This window comes from Coffea eugenioides, chromosome 2 (genome assembly GCF_003713205.1).
Source record: "Coffea eugenioides isolate CCC68of chromosome 2, Ceug_1.0, whole genome shotgun sequence".
Classification (NCBI taxonomy): Eukaryota; Viridiplantae; Streptophyta; class Magnoliopsida; order Gentianales; family Rubiaceae; genus Coffea; species Coffea eugenioides.
In genome coordinates this window covers 4,911,781-4,938,681 of record NC_040036.1, presented here as the reverse complement: position 1 = coordinate 4,938,681, position 26,901 = coordinate 4,911,781, and the positions used below count along the sequence as shown (strand labels likewise).

General features: G+C 36.8%; 3 protein-coding genes, 2 long non-coding RNA genes and 1 pseudogene across 6 annotated transcripts; 5 read left to right on the top strand and 1 right to left on the bottom strand.

Moving 5' to 3' along the window:
- The first annotated feature begins 516 nt into the window (after positions 1–516).
- Positions 517–7,366, top strand: LOC113760756 (E3 ubiquitin protein ligase RIN2). The gene is made up of 13 exons (XM_027303465.1): positions 517–657; positions 1,592–2,000; positions 2,236–2,313; positions 2,538–2,624; positions 2,713–2,834; positions 3,106–3,202; positions 3,321–3,426; positions 3,945–4,102; positions 4,227–4,364; positions 4,464–4,531; positions 4,619–4,849; positions 5,483–5,843; positions 6,962–7,366. The coding sequence occupies exons 2-13, from the start codon at positions 1,761–1,763 to the stop codon at positions 7,016–7,018; spliced, it is 1,743 nt and encodes a 580-aa protein (XP_027159266.1). The 5' UTR covers positions 517–657; positions 1,592–1,760; the 3' UTR covers positions 7,019–7,366.
- A 1,517-nt stretch (positions 7,367–8,883) lies between these two features.
- On the top strand, positions 8,884–10,965 carry LOC113763531. Of its 2 annotated transcripts, none has more exons than XM_027307363.1 (4): positions 8,884–9,187; positions 9,334–9,493; positions 9,945–10,003; positions 10,619–10,965. In XM_027307363.1, exons 1-4 carry the CDS (start codon positions 9,029–9,031, stop codon positions 10,736–10,738), a joined length of 498 nt encoding a protein of 165 aa, XP_027163164.1. In that variant the 5' UTR covers positions 8,884–9,028; the 3' UTR covers positions 10,739–10,965. The 2 variants fall into 2 exon arrangements, with proteins under 2 accessions (XP_027163164.1, XP_027163165.1); XM_027307364.1 differs by having other exon boundaries at positions 10,608–10,965.
- Positions 10,966–13,442: 2,477 nt separating this feature from the next.
- Positions 13,443–13,981, bottom strand: LOC113754943 (14 kDa proline-rich protein DC2.15-like). Its single transcript, XM_027299109.1, has one exon. The coding sequence runs from the start codon at positions 13,979–13,981 to the stop codon at positions 13,610–13,612; it is 372 nt and encodes a 123-aa protein (XP_027154910.1). The 3' UTR covers positions 13,443–13,609.
- Positions 13,982–21,326: 7,345 nt separating this feature from the next.
- On the top strand, positions 21,327–23,826 carry LOC113760668. The gene is made up of 4 exons (XR_003467091.1): positions 21,327–21,740; positions 22,194–22,236; positions 22,448–22,907; positions 23,183–23,826. It is a non-coding gene; the product is annotated as an uncharacterized LOC113760668 (long non-coding RNA).
- Positions 23,827–23,902: 76 nt separating this feature from the next.
- Positions 23,903–24,944, top strand: LOC113754931 (annotated as a pseudogene).
- A 654-nt stretch (positions 24,945–25,598) lies between these two features.
- On the top strand, positions 25,599–26,559 carry LOC113760631. The gene is made up of 3 exons (XR_003467082.1): positions 25,599–25,666; positions 25,964–26,040; positions 26,490–26,559. It is a non-coding gene; the product is annotated as an uncharacterized LOC113760631 (long non-coding RNA).
- The last annotated feature ends 342 nt before the right edge of the window (positions 26,560–26,901 follow it).

Sequence of the window (26,901 nt, the reverse complement as noted above, 5' to 3'; positions counted from 1 at the left end):
GGGCAACGTATAATGAATATAAAATATATATATATATATATATATATCATGAAATGATTATAATTGATAGTGTAAGAGGCAAAGTGCAAATTGACCATAGTTCATTGGGCACTTTGCAATTAACCCTAATCAGAGATTAGGCGGAACGAACCTTCCTTGAATATTATAATCGCGGATTCCACACCAGGTCCTTTCAAGAAAAGGACAAAATACTGGTATATATAGAATATAGCATGACAAAGGAGATAATAATTCTGACAATCTTGTGCGACTAGGAGTGCACTTTTAGTCGATGATTACCAAATACTGCTACATATACGTCACGCTATAAATCTAATTAGAATTTCAAAAAATTGGTATTTTTTTAAACCAAATAATAATAATAAAAATAAAGAAAGAAGAAAGAAAAGGAAAAAAAGACTTGCACTTTTTTTTTTTTTTGGTTGGGAACCCTTTCACCTATTAATATTAACAGTACTAGTACAAGTTAATATGTGTACTTTGTTCAATGTTTATATGATTAGACTTGGCTTTCCCGCAAAAACTGTCTCTTTACCTCTCTCTCCGTCCTTCTCTTGAGAGGTGAAGATCGCCGAAGATTTTCATCTGCATTTGCCGACGTCCTTTTATTCGTCTTTCATCTGAAGATCGGCTCAGGTTTAGGATTCACCCGCCATTTATGTACCATTTTCATGTTCTCGATTTTGTTCCGGATTATATATGATTCAGGTTTTGTCTATATTTATCTGCGTCCACGCATACCGATTGGATTCGTCAATCCGTGTTTTATTCTTGAATTTGGTTAATTAGGAACGAGGCTAAGGAAATTTGTGTCAATCCTTAAGTTTTCCTAGAACCCCTAGTAATATTACCTTCATCAACCCTGCTTCTAGGGTTCGCATTTTTGTTCAAGTATGTTTCTTTTTTTCCCCCTTTACCTATTGAAACTAGATACTGTAATTAGATTAGAAATTCTCTAAAAGCCAATTCATTTCATTCGCCACTTTCTCGTTGATTTTGCCTTGATATTTATTTGGATTGTCTCAAGTACTGGTTTTGTTTTTGCGTGTACGTCTCATTCTGGAGAGTTAAATGGGATTTGACTTGTATTCTAAACTTAACTATCTTTTACCTTTGGACAATTTCAGTAATTTGGCATTAAGGGAATAGGGTCTTATCTGTAGTAAAGGGCATTTAATTTTCAGTGGCTTAAAAAGGATAGTAAATGGTGATGCTGATTACTGAAATGATAGAAGATTTAGTGCTGCATAGTTCCCACTGTTTCACCAAATATGTGTTGCTGGAGACTTTTTTAGGATAGAGAATGTATAACTTGGGTAAAATAGCAAACGACACATGAATAAAACCAGATGACTATTAATGTCCAACATAGGTTCAAGAGGTAGCAGATCATCTTCTTACAGGTGTATACTTTAAATATAAATTTTTGTTTAGTATGTGTCTATTTCATAGTTTGGATTCTCGATCCTTTCTTAGATCGTGCCCCAAATTAGGTTTTGGCCCCTTTGTACCGGTTTTTAGATTTCTTTATTTTTCTATTCTGCATTTAATGGAGGTTCCGTTCTTGCAGTTTGGCTGTTCTCATCTTTCGGTAGATGGCACATCACTGAAGTTTTTGCTGTTCTCCCTCCCTCTCAATCTTGTGCTACGGTCAGTTTTGGGAGCAAAGGATCATGCTAACTGCGCTCTCATGAAAATCTTGAACTTCAGCTGTGGTGTGGAGTCCTTGTGTATTTCCCATGGGTGTGAGCTACTTATCTGTCTCAGTGGTCTGCACAGTTTTGAGCTTTGTCGGACTTCAGTGTTGGACAGCAATATCCCTTGAGCAACTAAAATCCGATGGGTTGATTAGTGATAGTGTTATTAGCTCAGGGGATGGGAGCCATGCATTGGAGCTGCTTTTGAGTTCCTATACCACTATTGCTTTGGCTGCAAATTTTGCACTTAACACATTTATCCTTCTAATTTTGTGTCTCAAGGTGATTTTTCTCTTGCACATTTTTAGCTTAGTTGCAACTTTCTCGAGCAAAATCCTAATTGTCTGGTGAGTTTAGGGCATACTTGTAATTGGGATTAGGCTCTGATTGACCTTTCAGGTTGTGGGATGTTTTACTGCAAGATCCAAGCCTTTTTTCTTGATACAGCTTTATATTTGGTTGCTTTGATACATTGTTGTGATGGTTGGTTTGTGTTCTTACCTTTGTTTTTGTGCAGACTATATTCTTTTCAGAGTTGTACTCATCTGAAGCTCGAAAATTAGTTGAACGCCTTATTAATTATGTTATATACAAGGTAAGACTTTCTAGTCGTGGTAATTTCATTCTAAAATCTTTTGTCTCCTGTCTATAAATCATTATATAGTTCAATTGAGTGCTTTATTTCTAAGTCTAGTTGAACTTTATATATTTCATGCACCTTTGATGTTAAACCCGGATGTTTATTTGATAAAATAATTGTGCTATGGTTCCTAGGAAACATTACATGATACATGACCGTGTGTGATTGGTGTTGGACAGGGAACTTTTCTTCCACTGGTTGTCCCACCAAATGTATTTCAAGCGGGCTTGTGGTCAATCTGGTTGGCTGTGCTATGCTGTTTGAAGGTATGGTAGAGTTGGTCTTCAAACAGGATTTTAGCAAGGATGTAAGATTTATCTTTGGTTGTTGTCTTACCTTGTGCATACGCCGCAGATGTTTCAAGCATTAGCTAGGGATCGTCTTGAGCGTTTGAATGCTTCTCCATCAGTGACTCCGTGGACATACTTTCGTGTATATTCTGCGTTGTTGCTGGTTTTCTCTGTCGACATACTCTGGTATTGTGTTTGTCAACATACTTTGTCGATATTCACCACTTAATTTCTTGTGATATTAGGGATGAATGTGGGGACATGATACATTGCTATCATGTCCAATCTTGATATCTTAGGTTTATATTACGATAGCCACATGTATGTCCTATTGCGGGGATGTAAGATTATACCATGAATATCTATAAATTTCGTTTCATTTTAATACACATGTGTGTCCTATTGTGGGATGCTAGATTATACCATGAATATCTACAGATTTTTTTTTTTCTTGTAGGATAAGGCTGTGTTTGTCAGTGTACACCACAATTAGTTCACCAACATCTTATTTGTTATTCTTTGAGCCTCTTAGCATTGCTTTCGAGACTTTACAGGTAGGTTTAGAATTATCATACATATATCCAATTTTTCTCAAGATCCTTCACTGGAATTATAGCATTCTTACAATCTCACGCCTGATGGCTGTCTGGGTATTGAAAATGTCCTGTGTAGGCCATTGTGGTTCATGGATTTCAATTGCTTGATGTATGGTTGCATCACTCAGCGGGAGATACTGCAAATTGCCGGATATCCAAACTCCTTGATTTGTCTGCTACAGGTGGTTTTTACTAGTAACTTTTCATGTAATTCTGTATAGTATGCTTGTCACCTAATTAAAAGTTTATGCACTTTGATTATTGATCCTTTTTTTTTGTTCCTTTCCTTTCTAAAGGAGATTTTATCTGTAACTTTTTGAGTTCTAGAGGAATGATGCTGATTCTCCTTGTTCAGCATTTTCATTGAACATTTTTGTGGAAGAATAGATTTTAATCAACAAAGCAGGTTGTTTTAAAGAGCTTTGAGTAGATGATTAGTTTTGGCATGTGTATGCAGTACTTCACCTCTGATGAAATGATGTGAAGATAAAGAAGCAGATGAATATTAACATGCACTTTTCTGTCTCTTATTTCTATCTTCTTCCTCACTGTGCACAATGGCACTGAACCTGTTGAGCATTGCTGTGCTATGTCTTATATATTTTTAATATTTTATTCAAGAGCCAAGGGGTTTCATGTGGTTAGCTGGGTTTCTTGGTCCATAATTTCTGATCGAAGGGTTTCTATGTTCTAACTGCAGGATCATTGTGGGAGTGGAAAGGTATTCTGAATCGGAACTTGGGTTTTTTCCTGGATATGATGACATTTTTTATGGCTCTTGCACATTATTTGCATATTTGGTGGCTTCATGGCATGGCTTTTCATCTTGTTGATGCTGTCCTTTTCCTAAATATACGTGTAAATATCTCTCTCCTTTTACTGCAATGATCCAATTCTTTTAATTTGTAGATATTATTGCTGTCATCAATGTTATACTGTTGGTTGAAATCCTCCTTTTTTAATGTGTTGAACTCATTATTAGGCATTGTTAAGTGCAATTGTAAAACGCATAAAGGGTTTCGTTAAACTGAGGATGGCATTGGGCACTCTTCATGAGGCACTTCCAGATGCAACATTAGATGAGCTAAGAGCTTATGATGATGAATGTGCTATTTGTCGGGTATTTTACCACTCCCTTCTCTCTCTTATGTGAGGGAATTTAGTTTTTCCTCTTTCTTATTTTTATAATAACTCTTCCAAGTGTCTGATTTGGGAATAGGAACCTATGGCGAAGGCTAAGAAGCTATCTTGCAGTCATCTTTTCCATCTTGCATGCTTGAGATCTTGGTAAGTTCCAAATCAATTGCCTGGAGTTGCTTTCTGTGGTTAGTTGATAGTATGTTGAGTGTTATGCTGACTCTGTGCTAATGCCAGGCTAGATCAAGGCTTAAGTGAGAATTATTCATGTCCTACTTGTCGAAAGCCCCTTTTTATGGGAAGATCTGAACATGAGGCAAACTCTCATGCTTCAGAAATTTCAAGTGATGAGCAGCTTGCACGTCAAATTAGTGCTGGACTTCATAGGCCCAATCTTCCTGGTCACGGCCAGTCTACGGGAATCTTTCCTAACCAGACTCAAAATCCATTAGAAGCTGGTGACTGGAGGTCTGGTTTTTCATATTTAACATGTTTAGTATTTTTCTATCATGGTATAAGAGGGAAATGGTGAAATGAGTACTTTTGGCGGCATAGATAGAAACTAGAAACTACTAGTGGGGAAGACTGCTGCCTAAGGAGCCTTTACAGTGAGCTAGCATTGAGTTGAATTTTGTTGTTAGATAATGAGACAAATGTTTGTTCATTCCGGATCTTGCTGCAAGTTATAATTTACTTGCTATATTGTTTACTGCACTGACATCAATATCATGTTCACATCTAGCTGTCTACAAAACATAAGTTAATGAGACAAATATTGGTTCATTCCGGATCTTGCTGCAATTTGTAATTTACTCACTATATTGTTTACTGCACTGACATCAATATCATGTTCACATCTTGCCGTCTACAAAGCATTGCTGCTTGTGGCTTTAGGATCATTTCTTCACCTTTTAATGCTTCCTGTACTTGTCCAACAAAATGGTACTAGAATGTGATCAGTATCTTGAATTCTTGCCCAACTTGATGCATTCATCGCATCAGTTAGTTTCTTTCCATGTCCTATCCACCTTAATTTATATTGACCAATAAAACAAACTGCCGCTGATTTTTTTTCCTTTTATTTCAACATTTTCTTTATAGGGGCACTGCAATTGATTCAAGTTGGCTCAGGTTAGATGGAGCTGGTCCTTCTAGTGGTGTAAGATCCGTTGGATTGGGTCGAGTTCAGATGATGATGAGGCAGCTTGCAGCTGTTGGTGAAACCTATGCACATACTGCGCTTGAGGATGCTGCCTGGAGTCTTTGGCCTATGAATCCCTCTCAAGCTGGTACTTCCCGCTCACCTGTTCCTCCTGGTCCTACAAGGTATCCAGGAAGTGCAGGTGGTTTGCATATGAGGACCCCCTCACGAGCTTCAAACGACAACATAGCAGGCATGCTTGCCATGGCTGAGACTGTCCGGGAAGTTCTGCCGCACATTCCTGATGAAATAATTATTCAGGTATGCAAGGTGTTTCTTCTCCCTGTTCATTTTCAAAATTTTTTTCCCTTCAACTGAGTATGATTGGGAAGTAGGAATTTCTTTCGCTGGGATTCATATTCATTATCGTGTTCCCTCAAAATATTTAGCAGTTAGGTTTGTTTACTGGAATTACTGTGTAACATTGAACATCCAGTGGAGAAGAATGGTGCCATTGTTTTCTGAGTATAGGTCTTTTGAGTTGTCAAAAGGTGAATGAGGGGAAAAAGTGAAGCTAGGAGGTGCTGAATGAATTACCGTCTCGCACAGAGCTTTTCTAGTTTTTTGCTTGTGAGGCTTTCTTTTGAAATGTTTCTTGTGAACCATGTGTTTCTATTTTGACATGATGCCTGTGTCCAATTCTGCAATTAGTGGTGAAATGAAGATTTTCTTAGGGTCTATCTTGGTTGGTAAATCCAAAGAGTTTCTTCTTCTTCAGAATTTCCCCTCATCATTGTTGGCTCGCCAAATTGTTTCTTCTTCTTCTTCTTTGGTAATTTTATGAGGAAAGAGTGTTATACTTGATCCAGGTGATGCATTTCCTCACTTTCTGCCGCTTGGTTTCTTTGTGGTGGTCCGATGCCTCCTCTTAACCTCTCAATTATTTGGGGTACTAGTTCTTATGTCTGGATGGGCATCATTCTGGGTGCCTGGATGGTTGGACATTCTAAGATCACTTCCTTTATATGGCTTATTCATGCATGTAGGGGTCCATCTTCAAGGTCATCTAATGTGCTGCCTTAGTCATCCTCGGTCACCTGATGTTCTTTGAGTTGTTATGAAAAAACTGGCTGTACAGCATGCCTAATTTTTATGTTTCCTTGCTTTGCTGTTGCTCACCTCGACGTTTTGTGTTTTGGTGGTTTCTTAGCTGGCCGTATGGTGTTTTGGTTTTTGGTTAAAATCAAATTACCAGCATTCCTGCGCATCTTATGTGTACAAATATCTCCAGCAACCTCCTCCCTGGCTCCCTTATAGATTCCTGAAAATTAGAGAAAGGATAACATAAATTTGTTTTGCATAATTTTACCTCTTTTTGTTATAGTGCTGCATTGGTTTGAAGATGAAATTCCCTCGCCCTCTCTGCTGAAATTTTGCAGGATTTGCAGCGAACAAATTCCGCCACCATTACTGTGAATAATCTTTTGCAAATGTGAAAGTGTCAATTGGATTTTATCCTTTATCATGGGCGTTTCTGGTGGACGTGAGATGGGGGCTGTATTGCTTATAGGTTTGGATTACATTATTTCCCATTTCCTAAATCTTCGGCTGCTGGCTTTCGTCACATATGTGCTGTCTAACGTCCACAAGCTTGTCTTCGTGTACATAGATGTAGCCTATCAGTTTGCTTCTAGGAATAAATAGTAATTGGTTTGACTGTACCCGCTCAATCCGTTGGTTTGGCCTCCCGCATATGTTGTTGTAATTTTGTAATAATCTAATTTTTTTTTTATGTTAACGTGCGTTTTGAAATTAAATAGGCTATAGGCTTCTTGGTTTTACTATCTCGTTTTCTGTCTCTGCTGCTTGTATATCCAAAGGGGATGAAGACGCGCACATATACATTTCAGATGTTTAACATCATGTCGGCACTGCCCCCTCGAGAGTAGTCTAAATTTGCAGCCATTTGTTAGGGAAAACCGCAAGGCTTGATTTCGTGCAAGGAACGGAGCTTATGGCCTCATTCTGGTTGTAATTTCTAGGGAAAATTGGATCCAGAAGACACGCACGGGGCCTGTAGTGCTTAGATTTCGTGCAAGGAATTAGTTGACCCATTGGACCAACTAAAGCCAGTCGCCCGATTTTACTCTCCGGTCTCTGGGTTCTGGCAAATCTTCTTCTGACCTCTTACTCTGCTCGGACAAAACTCTCTTCACCTTTTATTACTTATTTGCTGGATTGGCGAGCCTATTTGACTTTGTAGTTTGTCTATCCATTCTCCTAGTTCTTTTTTGTCTAGTTATTATAAGAGTAACAAAAAAAGCACCACTGTTTTGTCTAAAAAGGGTCCAAAGCATAGATAATATACTAAATGCAAGTACGTACTTAGATGTTATCTCTAGTTCCCTACACCATTTCTAGAGGCAGCGTTAATTGAGGTACCGACTTCGTTTTTCTGATTTCAAGAGACTTGGCAGTCTTGCTGTATATGATTTTTCGATTGCAAAAGCAGATGAAATAATAATGATCTCAATTATCACCTTATATGTCTAAGTTCGTCTCCTATTTATATAATCCTCTTATGCTATGACGAGGAACAGAAAAGGCGGTGTAGGAATGAATGAATCCGGTGGTGATTTTGCTGAGGTAAGGATGGACGTTGAGTGACCATAAAACCCAAAAAACACAGCTAGCATCGACGGATGAATGCACTGAGGAGGAAAGGGATTTGCCGATCTTGGGGTACTTCCTGAGAGTACTCGAACACTGTGACACCCATTTTTGTGGAAACCGGAAAATGAAGATTGTCATACAGAATGATTGAACACAATTTGTTTGATAGCACGAGGCATGTGTTACCAATGCATGGCTCACGTCGATACGTGGCTTAATCTACATCCGTCTCTCAATTAATTTGATCATTCTCTGTCGTTGCATTCGCAATTGCATAAAATCTAATCCGTGTATGTTTTGTTGATTTCTATCAAATTCTCACAATTCAAAGACAATTTGTAGTTAGACCGGAGAGATGCCACACTCTCTATGGTAACTTGTGCTGTAGGAGATAATTAACATCCCAACCAGTACGATCAAATCAAAGACCATTTCATTGGTTATATAATTAGCCAGGACGAGTGGGATTTATGCCATGGTGATCAAATAACTCAAGCCTCTTTTAACAATAAATTCTTCCACTATTTATTACCTGAAAATGTGAGACCCCATCGTACCATCATCCCCTACGTAAAGCCGCCATACCCGTTGTTGGCCTGTTGTGTGTGTCGGGGCCCCATTAGAGACTAGTGATAAATATTGCTGCTACTACCTCCTACATCTCATAAAAAATTCTGGACGAGACCATCACCCTGTCTATAGCCCAGAACATCACCCTGTCTATAACTCGTTCATCGCATTCTTCCTGGCAAAAAGTAGCATACTCGTTGCGCCCAAGACCAAAAAGAATCTCTAAATTGCATCCAACTCTTAATCACCAGTTACTCTCCCATATGGCATCTCTACCCTCGTTTTTCTTCTTATCTAGGAGTACTTCATTTTCTTTTTTCATCCTTTTCTTGTTTTTCCCCATGCATGCGCGTAAGTCTAATGCTCGCAGCTTCAGGGTCATCACCAATGCTGCTTCTCTCAAGGAATTTCTTGATTGCAAGGTTTGCACTCGACATACTTCTTAGTTTCAACTGTGTTTATGGTGGAAGTTTAACGATGCAATAGATAAGTTAGTTAGTAGTAGTAGTAGTAGTAGGATTTATCATCATTATTATTACTGCTATTATTATTATTATTTTTCCCCAAGGTGAAAGAAATCGAGCTCAGGAAGGATTCTTTTGAACAAGAAGCAAATGCAATTGGACGCCAACATAGCATGCCGTCTGGTAGGATCCCAGACCGCTTTGATCCAATATTTGGTTCAAAGGCGGTGAAGGAAAAAGATGAGGATCCAAGATGGAAATCAGGTGTCACTCCAACATTTAAGTCCATTTTACGATCGGTTTATGATTCTTCTGGGCACAAGATTAACCACGACAAACATCCTGGATTCTTTTACTCCGATTATTCCCCACCGCGCACTCGCCCTCCCTCTCATAATTGATCATTTACATTAGCCTCTGTTTCCTCCAGGCCCTCACAATTTACCCATATTATTGCTTTTGTTTCGAGTTTGATTTTTTCTCCCTCTTTTTTTTTTTTTTACGGACATTTTCAAGCTCTTGCCACTGTGCTTGAAAAGATTGGAGTAGTAGTCTAAGCAGTACAAATAAGAAATTTCACCTTGTACTTATCAATCTATTAATGTTTTGTATTTTATTGATTCGTTTTGACTAAATATTGATCTTCTTTTGAGAATTGCGGTAGTCTGCACCACTACTATTACTATTCATTATATCAATGGAGTATGTCACGCAGGAAGAAAGGTTGTTGAGTCTTCTTGTCGCATGAATTTCCTCGAGGCAACAAAAACAGAGGTACTTAAGCTGAAAAGTACTGGTCTTCAAATTTCATTCGAGGGTTTTTTATTGTGAATTTTGATTTGTAAATGTTATCATGTCTAAGATGATCATGACAATTTAATGCACACAATTCCAGTCCCAGAATTAAGACATGAGAGTACAAACCCCTTTACAAGCATTTACATTTTGGCAAGGTTTCATGAAGATAATTATATATATTTACGAGTACATGTTTTCGGGGTAGAGGTGCTTTTACTGTCACTTAATGCTTCTTCACAATATAAAAAACAGGTAATTTCTAGTATGTTTTAAACAGATCCTCCCTGCCAAAATTTGGCCGAACTACTTTTTCCATCATCAAAGGATGTAACAGGAATGAGTGGATGGAGAACTTGAACAATACTCGTATCTTTAAGCTAAAAAGTTGCAACAAAAAACCTGTTTTATTCAACAAATTCAGAAAAAGCAAATCAGACGATTCTCTACACATGTATATCCATTCACGCAACAGTAATAAACTAGAAAAGTGAAACTCAAAAGTAAGAGAAAAATAAGACCCTACAAAGGAAAAATAGCACAGTAGTAGTAAAAAAGCACATATGATATTTGTAAAATGTAGTGTTTATGCAGGTTTCAAGAGGGTCAGCAGCTGAGCAAGACATGACATTGGAGGCCATCGGTTCCCATGACATTATAAAGACGGACGACTACCAGCGACAACACCGTGACTCTCCTATTCACAACAAATAATAGGAATTTCTTTGTTGTTTTCTGCTACGTACTAGTGTTTTGTCAGTTAAAATAAGAATGACTAGTTTCTTTCCTTGCTTCTTTTGCTTCTGTTTTGGAGTTCAGTTGGAAGAAAACAAATGTGTCACTGTATCCTGTAAAAGCATGCACATGCAATGCAAGTACTAGAGAGAGACGAGAATAAGTGGTAATTACTTATATGAAGTTGCTTACTTGGCTGGCCTTAATTTGATCAATAGTCACCAACTTAATTTGATCATTTCGTCATAAAAGTTGTTCTGCACTCTATATTCGGACTTTCAGGTCCCTTTTGACATAGTTTTTGGATTTTAAAGGAATCTTTTTGACAATTTTAAGCAACCTATGTGAAATAGTCTGAAATAAAAGAAACACCACATAAGAACATTCCGGTGAGCTTTCTAGTATACTTTTCATCAGAATTTTAAAGTGAGTATTCGAGTCAAAGAATTCTTCATAGCAAGAAAAGCATTCAGTTAAAAGGGCACTTGAGAGGAATCCTGTGCAGATGAAAAAAATAAGAATACTTTCCCAGAAGGTGGAACCAAGATCACAGTACCCAGATGTCACCAACCTGATTATTATAAACAATAAAACTCAACCAATTCGGCTTTATGGGCATTAGACGCTGATGTGACTCCGGTTGCTTGAATATTAGTTTAAAACATAAGGATTACCTATAGTAGTGATCCACTAATTACGTGGTTACGCGCCCATGCAGATACAAAAACAGGAATCAAATAAGGATGGCCCAACCCCCCCCCCCCCCCCCCCATTCCTCCGCGGGTGCCCCGTGGGATTAATAAAAATTTGTTATATAATTTTATTATAGTTAAATTTTACCAAATAATCAAATACTAAAATATCAATACATCACCAAATTATTATTCATTGTAATTTTACAATTGAAACTTATAAAAACAATCGAACAAAAGTTATTTGAATACAATCTAACATAATGAAATAAATACAACTAAAGTAGTCAAGTTTTCACTTTTGGCACAAATACAATCACTAATTCATTATTGTGCCTGTGTTTTTTTTTTAGAAAAAAAATGTTATTGTATTAAGTGTGATTAGGGATTTAGTATAAATGTATTAGTAAATTTAGTATAACCAATTAATAATTTGTATTAGTACATATATATAATTATTAGTATAATTGATAATATCAATTATATTACATATACTAATATATATTATATAATACATATAACTAATAATATCATTACTATAAGTTTGTAACTAATTAAATTATATATTATATACATACATATATATATTTTATATATTTATTACCCCCGCACCCGCCCTAACCCCTGCCCCATTAGCCCCCTGTGGGGCGGGTGTCCGCGGCCACCCATCCCATTGCCATCTTAGAATCAATCAATCCAAGAATTTCCAGGAGGATAGGATTCCCACAAGCAACAGTGTTCAATTTCCTGAAATTTGGGGGTAATAAGCATGGCATACTAGATCAGACCGTCAGTTTACCTCAGCGAATTAAACTTGACATTAATTATCTGTGAGAAAGAAGATGCCCTTCACATTCACTACCAGACCCGTCAGTTCTTTTGAGTATCCTATCTAGGGGGCGTTGCAATTTACTGGTGGAATTAGTTTAATGTACTCTTTTTTTTTTTTTTTGTAGTTCAGAGACGTTGTTGGATCAACCAAGAAACTTACACTTGTATGTTATTTTCTTCTGGGTCAGTATTAATAAACTTTTTACAAAAATAAAAATTCGAGGACGTTCCCTCGTCCATGCATGTTCGTAGGAGACAAATGCTTCGTGCCAAAATTAATTCCCATCTTGTTTACTATAAACTCGGCAGCTTTGCCATGTTAGGATCCCATCATGTTCCGGTATTAACAGTCTTCTCGGCGGCTCATTCCAATTAATCTATTACATAATCCAAATTAATGAAGATATCAAGCCATTTGAGCTATTTCTGAAAAAAAAAAATGTTATTCCATCTAAAAGAACTTAGGAAAACAAATTGCGGATTTTTCATTCGTTATCAGACCAGAGCAAATTGATGGATTAATAAAGTTCGCTAGATATGTAAGTCAACAATAATTCGCAAAGACAACAGGAGGATGGACCTATAATTATAAACTTGTGACTTGCGTACTAGTGTACGTTCACTCTCGCCCCTAGAGTCTAGACTGTGCCTTCACGTACCATCTATATATTCTGTAATCGTGTCTGGTTACAAAATTACATTTGCTTTTTAGGTAATAATTATCACAGGGCAAATTTTGAAACTTCAACTCAAGAAGGATTTACTGGTGATGATAATGATGTCCAGTTTCTTTGATTGTACATACCCGTGCTGAGACCATGAAAGCAGGCGAATTAGGTATTTGGGACTCGAATTGATCAGCCAATTAACAGTTTTAAGAACCCAGATTGCTAGTATCCTTTGGCAACAGCTAATTTAGGTGCATGTATAATGATCGGTAGTAAGCTAGGTGTGGAATGATCAGACACCTCCAGAAAATTATGGCTAGCCTTGAAACAAGTGCATTGTTCATGACGCTTCGAAATGACTGGCTTTGATCTTCAAGAATGCACCAAAAAGCTCAATCTTACACACACACACACACACAGAGGTATATAAAAGCACACGTTTTCATTATATGTGTTACATTAAAAGTATTGCAGAATGTGATGCACAAAAAGTATAGCAGTTTTTCCAACCTTTGCATAATTCATACACAAAACAAGCACGACGAATACACTCACGCGAAAGGTGCACAAATCACCAATTGAAGAGAACGAACTAAGAGCTGGAGACAATCTGGAGACGAAGAGTAAAAAGCCAGAAATAGTTTGCACGCATGCATGGGCTAAGGGCAGATGAAGCCGTTAGGAGGGTTTCTACCACAATTGTTGAGAACGAGACTGAGAGTAACTGGAAGGCTTAGATTGATCCCCAGTATATTTGCTCGAATGGCGGTGCAAAGGCAAAGCGCTGCCTCAAGGTCTGCTAGGCCTTGAAGCAAGCTGCAGCACGGGAGCGTAGGAGGAGCGCCGATGGAGACTCTAATCAACCCAAGTACGTTTGCACATACACCCAGTTTTAGAGCATCTCTGGGGCACCTTGCTGCGGATCCTCCTCCGCCGCCCGTTCCACCGCCACCCCCGCCGCCCGTTCCACCGCCACCGCCACCCCCGCCCCCCGTTCCACCGCCGCCCCGCCCCCCGTTCACCGCCCCCATTCCGCCCCCCCCCCCCCGTTCCACCGCCTCCCCGCCCCCATTCCACCGCCCCCCGTTCCACCGCCACCTCTTCCACCGCCATTCCCGCCGCCCCTTCCACCGCCGCCCCTTCCACCTGGGCTTGGGTTGCCGCAAGTGCCACAAGAATGTGAGGCGGTGAGTAGAGTGAAGAAGAGAAGGTTGATGAGGAGAAAGGTTGCGGATGAGGAGAATGTTGGTGTTCTGGATGCCATGAATTTTCTCAAAAGAATTGGATAGGATATTTTTTTAAGATGTTTTGTGCTAAGTTAATCGGATGATTTGGGAATGCGCTTGTAGGATAGGGTATTTATACTTGAAAATTTTAGGTATTTTCAGTTAAAAAATGATGCTAACAATGACGAGAAATTATTATTGTTTTCTTGCTGGACTGAATGAGAGTTAGAGTGGAAATTGGCTGAGAGTCACAATAGGACGACCATAAAGTTTTGCAATTTAATTAATTATCACAATATTATATGAGCATTAGAGTACGATTAAATTTTTCAGTGTCAAAAATACGACGACCATAAATAAAGCAGTGCACCAACAGTCATTATAAAAAGCGGATTTACTTTTCTCTTCAATTCAAACACTTTTTCATTCTCTTCATGAATTCAATCAATTCATAGATTCCATCGTGAAATGATGGACTTTGAAGATACACGCTAGCTATTCCTATTCTGCGGGGAGAGTATCAAACAATTTGCAAGACTGATGCAAGCAATTAAGTTCCGCGTTTGTTTTACTCCTAAATCAAGAAATGAAGCAGATTGTATTTGCAATATCATGAATGAATTTGTAACTTTTGCCTTCAAATACTTATTAATGTTCTCTTAAAAATAAAAGTTTGATTGAACTCGATTTCCCTCGCCGTCACGAGTCAGAGTATGCTTTCAAAACCATAAATCGCACAACTCTCACCATAGCGAGATTTGAATACATAACTTTTAATAATAATTCTTACTAACTGAATCAACTTGTATTAGCACATATGAAATGTTTAGTGGAACAATAAAAGGGTCGTTTCTATCTATCTCCTTCTTAGTGTTAAAAACAGAAAAAAAAAAAAAAAAAGTAGTTATTTGGGAGCCGGTTAAGTTCTTGGACCTAATCTACGTCCTTGTGAAAATCAAGATCAACTATTGTGAGATCTAACTAATCAATAGTGATCAATGGCAACGTTGGGCACTGTTACTAATTGATCAAATCCTAGCTTATGCGGTACATCACATTGGCCAGTAAACCTACCACACTCAATCAATCACTCACAAGGCCAATAAGTGGGTAGTTATCGGAAAATATCTTCCATTATTTGCAATAATGTCTTCATAGTGCGACTTTGAAGGTCTAAACGCGGTTGTCAATTGAAATTTGATTGGACATCGCATAAAAACAATTCTATCGCGTACAAATCCCGTGAGGTTCCATGTCCTTTTGCCTGCATGTTCAAAATACACGTGAATATTAGGTATCATTTACTGTTAACTTTAAGTTTATAATTTTTTTTTGGAAAATGGCACTCCTTGAAAAATCTACTAGAAGCTTGTTTTAGGAGTGCTAATCTATTATTTAAAGCCTCAATCATTTAAGAGCCTGAGAAAAATGGCAAATAAGGCGTCGCTACACATTGACAATTTCCTTCGAGTATTAAATTTTGATGTAAATTGTAGGGTTAATAAAGCTTTGCCCCCGAATCTATAGGGTAGTAACACTTTACCACCTTGAGTTTCAAAAAATATACATTTTTCCCCCTCAATTGAATTATATTTGTACTCTTAATTTTGACAAATCCACGTGCATATGTTTCTTTCCAAAATATCCCTAACCTTCCTAATTTTTCAATGATTAAATTTTAAGTTGTTGTATTTTCTTATTATATATTCATCAAAATATTCTGCTACTGCATGATGTGATGTTCAACAATGGTTTATTAACTTATTATATAGATTTGTATGTAATTTAGCATCGATTTAAATGGGGTTAAATTCCTCGCCTTATTTCCTATCTTTTATGTAATATAGTAGAGCACTAATATATATATGTATATATTGTAATTTAAAATAAATAATATGATGTTTTATTGTAATAAAATAATGTGTCCTTTCTTGGCAATCGATTATGTTTGTTGTAAAAGTATGATTTTATTATGTTAATTTACTTGAATTTTTATTTATCACATGTCATATATTGTTTGTAAAAGAATCAACGGGTTTTGATTTAGATTCTACACAGTATCAAATGTGAAAATAAGTGAATTCAAAAACCAAATTAATTTTCATGATTTAACATTGAATTTTTGGCTAATTCAAAAGATTGATAATTATGATTTTTATTGACGTTATATATATATATATATATAGTAGTCAAATAAAGAATAGTAGTGGTCGTCACAAGAGCACCGGCAAGGCAATGGGATAGGGTAAGGTTAAGGCTGCGGGAGGAAGAGTCTTTTATATTTAATTTACACCGTATTCAACATCATAGAAAGCACCGACAGAATATTATATTGAATACATAAGAAGAAAATGCAACAATCTAAAAGTTGATCATTGAGAAACTAGGAAATTTGGGGGTAATTTCAAATGAAAAATATGTACATAGGTTGTTCAAAATTAAAACTATAAATATAATTCATTCGAGGGGAAAAATATACATTTTTAAATATCATGGTGGCAAAGTGTTACCACCCTATAGGTTTGGGGGGCAAAGTATTATTATTAAAGCCTCGGTTCAAAGAAATTCCATACTCCTTCAATTCCATTTTGATAGTCTTGTTTTCATCTGGCTCGAATTATAGTTCACCTTCCATTTGACGAATGTAGCTATACTTTAACTTTTTTAAAATACTCTTATTTATTATACATCGTTAGCAGTAAATATAGCATAACTTATTTACTACAGTTAACTTTTTAACTGATAATTGTTTTGATAGATGTCTTGATTGATGTAATATACTATCATTAATTAATGTACAAGTATAGTGATTAATGATGTTCCTAATATTAATGTAAAGATATTTTAGAAAAACATTAGGTTATATTTATTTTTCAATAAATTTAATTAATTTTTCTTAAATTGAGTGAGGAAAAAAAATCAAGATTATCAAAAGCACGACGCAGTGAGTACTCGTACTTTAGAGAATTGGAAAGAAGAACAACGGTATTTTGACATTTGACCTACTTGAGAGTATTGGAAAGAACAGCAACGGTATTTTGACATTTGACCTCTTCTGATTCCGACCATTAATAAGCACGCCCAATTCTTAACCATTAATAAGCACGCCCAATTTTAAAAAAAAAAAACAAGGAACGGGAATCAATCATGCATCTGTTGGGCCACTTGACATTATGCTCAGTTTGAGCCCATTTGGGGTTTCTGTCAAGCCCGTAAGATTGAGATACAAAATCAGTTCAGATTGTGATATTTCAGGTGGGAATTTTTTTGTTTCCACATGTGGATATTTAGCCGAAAAATGCCCGCATGGGCTTGGGGCCCGAAGAAACGTTCACAAGGACGCAAGATTCTGTAATCCCCAGAGTTTAACTCAACCGCCACAACTGCAAATGAAAAACCGTCACGTACATTAAAATCGAAAAAAGAAGCACCCCGCAGGGTTACTTGCTTGTTGAAAAAGTACCAGTAACTGCAAATAATACGTCGATGGTAAGCCAAATCTATACTAGAAGATGACGAAGCGATACAAAATACTGCGCAAGAAATTGAAAGAACTCAAGGCAGAACTCATCTACGTCTTCTCTATCCCAGAAGAGAAGAACCCATACCATCAATTGCTGTCCGAAGAGATTGAGCAACGTTTTTTGTTCCTAAAGAAGCTTTTATCAGCCGAGATTGCATCAAATCCCTCGAAGCCTCATCACTTGCAACACATTGCCCAAAGGCTCAACGAGTTGGAGACCGCGTTTCGCGAGTGGGATGATCATAGAAGAACTTCTGCTGATGTTAACAACTTTGATGATTCCGCGTCCATATGTTCGTGCGATGAATCCTGTCGAAACGACGATGGAGAGGCTTACGACAACAATATTAATGACGTAGTGACAGTGCCTGACTTGGATTCAAGGGGAGAGGGATTGAGTTTTTCGGAGGGGCTTGTGGATGTAAATGTGGAAGAACAAGACTCGGAGAAGAAAATTGAGGCTGATGATGATGATGGGGGTATGACCACGAAGCAAGACAAAGGCTCAAGTTATTGTGGAGGGATCTTATGTGGGATGATATTTGGTGGGGTCTTGACGGCTCTGATTATGTCGGGGTTTTGTTCAGGTTGTTTTTATTTTGCTGTCCATGAATCTTTTCTTATTCCCACTTAGTTGCTCTTAATCTTGCCAAAACTTATTTCAATCTGTTCTTTTCTATCTTCTCTGTTTTCCTTTTTTCCCCCCTCGTTGAAGCAGTTGTAGTAGTATTTCAATTCCCCCCCCCCCCCCCCCTGTGTTTTGCGTAATCTATATATAATTCCAACTGGTTCATTTTATGGACATGGGCGCGCATCCTTGTGCCCTTGAAATATATTGTACATTGTAGCCTAGATGATAACCTCCAACTGTTTACGACATATGAATGCTAAGAGACTTTTGTTCTCTGTTTTTTCTTTCCGTGTGAAAAGAGTTTGTTCTTTGCCAAAACTAAAGGAATGATTAAGTTTGATTCCTTGAAGATACTTCAGTGATCTAATATTCTTACAACTGATCTTTTATTTGCTGAAGATTTTAAAAGGGATTGCTACTCTTAATTTAAAAAAAAAAAAACTCTCATTCAATGGGACACAATTACCTCAATCAGGACGATATCAGAAGCCAAAATGATCTGCCCATTTGATTTCCAGATACAAAGATTGCAAGAGAAAGATCTTGATCCCCCTCGCTAAATATGACTGAAGCTTGATTAATTCTTTCACTACACACAGCAAATTTGGTTGGACTCATCCCACCTATTTGTACTTCTAGATGTGCATTTTCACTCTGTGGCTTTATTACAGATTCCAATCTACATGGCCATAATGGTCATCCACGGTTTTTGTTCCATACTACTATTTGAATACGATTCAAAATAAAATTTTGGTCACTAGATTAGCAAGTTGTTTTACAACTGTTCATCATGGTTTTAAACTCTAGAACTCGTGGCCTTCCTTGTCATTTCAGTGCCTGTTCTTGGTGATGCTCTGTTCAGTCTGATTTAGTTTTAATGGGTTGTTTTGATTATTGGTCATGAATGGATGAGTTCTTATGGATTATTTTGATATATGGTAATATACATCTAGTTCTTGTTATGTCTCTGTCAAGCTAATTTTGACTACATATGTAGATACTGCAAACTCAAAGAATATATAGCCAAATCAGATTAGATAATCTGTGTTCTACCAACTTGGTCAATTTTGCTTTTGGGCAACAAATATGAGATGTCATTCTGAATGTCTTCCCGGCAGATGGGTAGGGGCTATTTTTTGGCTACTTAAGATGTAACGATGCTTCAACAGCTTACAATTAAAATTGATCATTTCTTTGTGCCATTCTGTTGCTGTCAACTAATAATTCCAAACAGTTTCTCAAAAAAAAAAAAAGAAAAAAATAATTTTGACTTGTCCTTTCTTTAAGAGGGGAAATCTTTGTAATGCTCAAAAGTTAACTTTGATTTCTTTTTGAAGTTTTTTAACAAAAAATCTATTTTAAAAAAAAAAGGTATGCAAACAATGTGCTATGTGGAATGTAAGATACGTGTTCATTGAAATGATTAAAACTTTTCAAAAAAAAAAAAAAAACTTGAAACCCATTCCTGAATCTAAGGAAAACCAAACAATCAAATTTATAATCATATCCATTTCACTGTCAGACCGCTTTGTATATTTTGCATAAGATGTAACTCACTTTGCACAACTTGTAATTATAAAAAAAAAATTTGTGGTTCCAACACATATGTGTGAAAAAAGATGTACGAGATAAAATATGCACTTTACATTTTTTTTGTAACATTCCAAAACGGTTACTTACTATAACCGTTTCTGCCCCTAATCCCAACCAATTATATAATGATATAATGATACCCATATCGCTATCAGACCAAACATATTGAAGGGAATCATACTCATAGTACCACCCCTCCCCTCATGGTAATAAGATTCGGCAATTCCTTTTCATTTGTTTAACAATTCTCCATTTTTCTTTCTCAATTGTTCTTTCTTGCTCCCCGACGGGCTGGGATCCCTCCTACACGGCAAATTCACCACCAATCTTCAGCTGCCTTATCACACCAAGAACCCATACTTCCCTAACATCAAAGATTTCTCTCAAATTCTTACTAAAACCAAAATATCTGAAATTCAACAAATTATTTGGTTCAAATTTATGCAAACCACAGCCATCAACACCTGCTTAAAGAAATTAATCCACTGTGATTATGCAACATTCACCAACATTTTTTTCCACTTTTAATTCAAGTTTCTAAAACCCCATGAATCCCATTAACAACACCCCAAAAAAACAAGGGGAAAAAAGCAAGAAAGCTCAACTATTTCTCTAACTTGGTTCCCATAGCTGATCCATATCGAAGGGAGCAGCGTTGAGTGTGAGAGAAATGTCCTTCACTTAATTAGTTGATTCATTAAAAAAAGATACTATACCACTACAACCACCAAATCATTCCCAATTATCGTATAATCTGCGTACTCACCACCATTCCCTCTCATTTCCAATGTCTATTCCAAATTCTCCTCTATCTTTACTTGTTATTTAATTACTTGATTCCTTTCTTTCTTAACATTCTATTGCAAATATTAGCAAATGCTGATTCAATGGAAAGGAAAGGACAAAAAAAAAAAAAGAATTTATTCATTGTTAAATCAAATAAGGAGAGAATGGCAAATGTAAATAATAAAATTGAAATTGATAGTTGAAAGTAAGAGGGACCGAATGATTGATATGTTATTGCGTCTATTATTCAAAAAAAATTATTAAATATCTATAACTGCACTTGTTCCCAAAAAATGGAAAACAAAAATGAAAAATGCATCTTCTATTTTTGATTTGCTACTGTGAACGTTGGTTTTTCTATAGAGATAGGATTAGTTTATAATGGAGATTATGGAGTAATAGCGGGTTATTCTTTGGGTCACAGTGGCTTTGCTCATACTATCTGTATAGGTGGGGCTACTTATTATTATCAACCTATATAGTAAAAGCGCGAAAGGATTCGTTAAGGATGGTGGTGATTGTGCTGATGTGGCTGCATTTTATTCGCTGGAGGGTCGTCCTCCATCACGTGGGGCTCGCGTGCTTTCTCTGGGAAGAGAATTCGGATTCTTGCTTTTCTCCGCTGGGAGAAGTGGGATTCTTGCTTTTGTCCGAGAAAGGAGGAAGGACCTTCGGTTTTGAGAAGAAACCATTTCTCTGTTTCTGTGGGAACGACAGATGAGGTGGGCTCGAGATACCTACTCCCATCAAGTGTCTCCCATCTCCCATCAAGTGTTTCTCTCTCATCGCTGCTTTCTCCTCTCATACCCAAACCACCGGATCACTATGGTTACTGTACCCCTTGTTGATGATCTTCTCCTCTCCGTTATTCCCTGTTTCTCGGTAAAAAAATTATCCCGATACAGCCTTTTGTTTCTCTCTTTTTTTTCCAAGTACTTACTGATCTGTTCCAAAACTTTTCTTTTGGGACCACTACGGCTGCTGTACTCCTCTTCCATGATCTTCTCCTCTCCGTTGTTCTCTATTTCTCTGTAAAAAATTATCCGGACACTCGGCCTTTTATTCCTCTCTTTTTTTTCAAGCACTTGCCAATCTATTCCAAAAATTTTCTTTTTTCGTATGCTTTCTGTCTGGATGGACTATGACTGTCAAGCAAATAACATTATCGAGTTCTGTTGATGCTGGTTTCAAGCAATCATCTTTTTTTGTTTCAGATACATTGCAGATCTGTTCAAAAATTTCTTATTTTTCCAGCACTTTCTATCGTCAACTTTTTTTTCTTTCTTTTTATTAGATCTGATATAACTAAAATCATCTATTTTTGTTTATCTATGCTATTCTCCATATGGTTGTTAATTCTTGCAGTGAGCAATTTTTACAGTTTTTGAATGGCATGATTTTTCTCTTCTTGTGGACTATTTAGATTGATATTATGCTTATTGTTTAAATTTGCTTGTCTTAAATACGTATGTTTTTCTTTTTAGGAAATTTTTGGTGCTTTTGTTGTGCTACATTCTCCTTCACTGAGTAAGTTTGCTAATTTTTTTATGTATGTATTCTTATCTTTTTAATTCCTTGAGCTCTGTTTTAGTTAGATTGATGATTGTAGAACTTGTAAACTGCTTTTAGAAGTACTTTATACGTGTTTCTGAATAAAAGTGTCTATTCATGAGCAATTTTCTCTTAATTTTTCCTTGGATTTGAATATTTCTTCATGTTTCCTTTTGTTTCTTGTTAGGTTATTACAAAGATGGATGGTGATTGTTTTTGGAAAAGAGTGTAGCTTTCTGGCTGGAGAATCACGGCAGATGAAAGTTGTTAAATAGGCTAATTTATTTTGTTCTCAGTTAGGCTATGATGATATGGTTTTGGTTTCATTAGATGTATTTCAGGCTTTAAATTGATTGCTGTATCTTGGCGAGGCAACCCTGATTGCATTTGAGGTTCATTCTTCCCTTCAAATGCAATGGGTCTGCAGTCATGGCGGTACTCTCATCTCTGCCTGACTTTTGCTGACAAACCTGAGCCTTAATTTAAACTACCATAATTACTGCTTAATTTAATTAAAAAGATTTGATCACTGATTCCTTTTTTTCCCTTTGTATAATAATTTTCGAACCTTGACAATTTCTGATGGTTCTTATTGGTTGTTTTCACCTTTGAAGCAATATCTACAGAGCTATACCAAAAATTGTCAGGTGTGCTACTTTGATTTATAGTGATAACTCATTCATCATATGATGTTTTACCTATGACAAAGCTTTAGCTTTTTTCCTTTTGCTACTATCTTGATCATGCTAGAGAAATTGCTTGATATATATTGAAAATTAGCTTCAAGATATAAAGATGGGTTATTTAGTAGTGTACTACGTGGGATTGTGTATATGGTTGTCTTTGTTTAGTTATAGCTCCATTTTCGTGTACTCTGAGATTGTAAAAGACACTGGAACGGCCCAAGGCTTTGTATTTGTAGATGGGATTAGTGCCATTGGAGAAATAGATGACGATTTCATTTGTGCCACTTTGGATTGGTGGCCACCTGAGAAATGTGACTATGGAACCTGTAGCTGGGACCATGCTTCCCTTCTCAATCTGGTACTTTCCATTTTCTTGCATTTGCAGCTATTTCGTGTTTCATGTTTATGTCTTTGCGTGTGTGTGTGCGCCTTTTTTAATGTTACCTGCAACCATACTACGTTGGTATGCTGAAGTTGATGGATTTAGTCCACCTAAACCAATGTCGTCTTTTATAACAAGGGGATGATGGCTTGTTTGAGCTGTATATTTCAGCTTCAAATTCATTTCCAGTTAAAAAGATGCGATTTTTATGCTTTAGACGGTGTGTTAGAAAAGTTTTTTGATGGCTGCGAATTCCACTCTGATGCTTTCAGCAATGAGGTTGTAAAAGGGGAAGGAGACAATACTTGTCGCTTATCATTTATGCTCTGTTTTGTTTGCCTTCTTTGATTAAAGTCCAAAAGATCTTGATTGTGTTTTGAGAGAGATGTTAACGAATTTCAAATTGTCCAAAATGATTCTGGGCTATTATATGCCGTGGCCAATTTGAATTGAAAGATTAGTGTTTAATGGACTGGTTTGATCTGTTTCTTGTTTTATTTGCAGGGTCTTAACAACATAATTTTATTAAATGCAGTAAAAGGTATTAACTTTTTCTAGCTTTCTTGATTACTAAAAATGGCATTCTAACGTTATAGTCCCGTTATGGGAGCGTAAGTTGCTATCTTCCCCTCATTTTGCAGCTTTTTCACCATTAAAGATTAGACTTGGGGGCACCTTGCAAGATAATGTCATATATCAAACTCAGAGTATCATTCATTTGTTAAGAATTCCTCAGAGTTGTTTGGCTTCACTCAAGGGTGCCTTCCTTCATCCTGATGGGATGAATTAAACTCCCTTTTCAAGAAATTTGAGTACGTAAGAAGCACCACCTTGGTTAGTTAGACTGGTCATTATTTGTCATTATTCTCATCGATCTGAAATTAATGAATCACTGTTTTCATTCCCAGGCTGAAATTATATTTGGTTTGAATGCTCTGAATAGGAGGAGAATAAGGTCCGATAGTTCAGCAGTTGGAGCTTGGGATTCCTCAAATGCTGAAGCTTTTATTCGTTACATTGTTGAAAAGGGCTACAACATATACGGTTGGGAACTTGGTAATATCATTTACCTTTTTATGGTTAGCCTGCTACAGAAATGCTTCTTCTCTGTTTTCATATAGTTTTTTCAAATGATTTAGATAGCTTGAGATTAGTTTCGGATGGTAATTTTTCATCATCTATTTTGGCCAGGGAATGAACTTTGTGGCGGTAGAGTTGGGACAAGAGTTGCACCTGATCAGTATGCTTCTAATACAATCGCACTACGTAACAAAGTGCAAGAAATCTACAAGGATGTAGCAAACAAGCCAATTGTTTTAGTGCCGGGAGGAGTCTTTGATGTCAACTGGTTTACAGATTTTTTGTGCAGGACCAACAACGTTGTAGATTTGTATTGGAACAGATTACCTTTCTTTTTTTATTTAAATCAGGTGGCGAAAATTATTTGCCTCACCTACTTATGTGCCTATAATTTGCTGAAGAAAATGAAATTTTATTTATTCAGCTTAACCTAAGCTTTCGCCTTTCCTGGATTTCTTCTGGAGCTGGAAGCAAAGATTTGGATGCGCCTTCATGTAACTCTTTATATTGAATATCCCAATTTGAATAATTGAATATTTCTGGGCAAACTTGAAAATTACACCGCGCATCGCGCGGTGTTCCCCTCCTAGTTATTAACATAACACTCTAAGAGCCAAGAGGCGTTACTGTTCATTTGCTTTTTTCGTCGTCGTCGCGTTATTGTTCATTTCTTTTGGTCGTCGTCACGTGCCATAAGCATGCCTTCAGTATTTTTTTTTCGCGCGATGCGCGGTTTGTCAGCTTAGGGTTAGACACACAAAATACTTCTTTCCTGACATTCCTTTCCAAAGCCTCGCCGCCGCCGCTTCTTCTTTCCTGCCTTTCCTTTCCAAGATTATAATGCCAAAATCTTCAGTACGTTTAAGCCTCCTCGCTCTTTGCTTATTTTCTTGTAAGTTTGTAGCTTTCTTACTCTTAGTTTCAGTGCCAAAGGGGGAGAGAATAAAAAATTGAATGAAAAGAAGGAGATGGAGATTTCAGAAGCTGGTGCTAGATCTTCCAGAGCGTGTGGCCAGCATCATTTCTAGCTCAAGGTTTGGGACTTTTCTTTGTTTTTCCCAAATTTATTTTCCTTCGTTATATATATTTTTTCTCAGAAAGCTCCTTCATTCTCCGTTCAGATCAGATTGATTTTTTATATTATTGTTCCTTATTTTTCTTACCCTTTTCAAATCAGGTGGCTTTTTTTTGATGTGGTTGCTCTTCATCTTTTAAAAAAAAAAATCTACAAGAAACTGTTTATCCTCCGTCAGTTCAGGTAACTTTTCTACAAGACCTCCTTTTGCCCCTCTGTTTATTTTCTTATGTGCTTATCTTTTTTTTTCCTTTTTAAAATGCATAGAAGCCCTTTGAATTGGGATGTGCAAAAGTACTGATGCGTTTTTAAAGGGCCTTTGAAAGATTTATTTCTATGCAGCAAACTGAACAATATGAGGCAAACAGAAATTTCTAATATAAAGCTTAATTTCTATGTTTTATTTATTTTTTTTCCCGTACTTCGTCTTTTTTTTTTAATTTTCTTTTTGGTCAATGACATTTTTGGGTTTGATGGAAGCCTTTGAATATGATGGCGAGGCTTCTCCGAAATGCTTCTTCTCTCGGATGCCTCTGTTTTTGCAACCTCTCTCTCCGGTAATTTCCCCACCAAACCAGATTTTGTTCTTATTTTCTTTGTATTTTTGGAGAACAATTTGGTTAGGATTAATGATAGGTAATGGCCCGTTGTAGAAATTTGAAGCATTTTTTTAAAAAATTCAGCCTTTTCTCAAATATGTTTTTCACAGCTTTGTTGAGTTTCAACGTTTTTACGCTACCTTGTCTTGTTTGTACTATTCTTTTTTAGTTATAGGTGTAATATAGTGTTTATACTTGTTATTAGCAGTTGGAAGCTGCGAATTGCTAGCTTGCAGAAGTTGTTCCTTGTTTTTAAAATTATTGAACTTGCACACTGTATAAAGAAAAAGTCTTTTGTTTGATACGTTTTCTAACATCATTTTTCATTTAGTATTGCTTTTCTTTCTTTATTTTGTTTCTCATTTTCTTCACAAGTCATGACATGAATTTGTTGCTTGTTGATGCAGACTTTATAGGAAAGTCTTGTTAGGGGCATACACTCAACTCTCCTACTTTTCCTCCAAAAGGTACCCGAAGTTTATTTTCCTGCTGAACTGACTTGCATTTGGTCTTCATTAACATAACACTCTAAGAGCCAAAAGGTGTTACTGTTCATTTGTTTTTCGTCGTCGTCGTCACGTGTTATAAGCATGTATTCAGTGCTTTTTTATTCCGCGCGATGCGCGGGTTGTCGGCTTAGGGTTATCTACACAAATCACATTTTCTCTCCAGGCTTTCCTTTCCAAAACCTCCCCGCCACTTCTTCTCTTCTGCCTTTTCTCTCCTGGCTTTTCAACTTAGGGTTTCCTCTCTGCTTCCTATTCTCTCTGCAACCGCCTCTGCTTCCTATTCTTCTCTTTAAGAAACAAAAAACTTGAT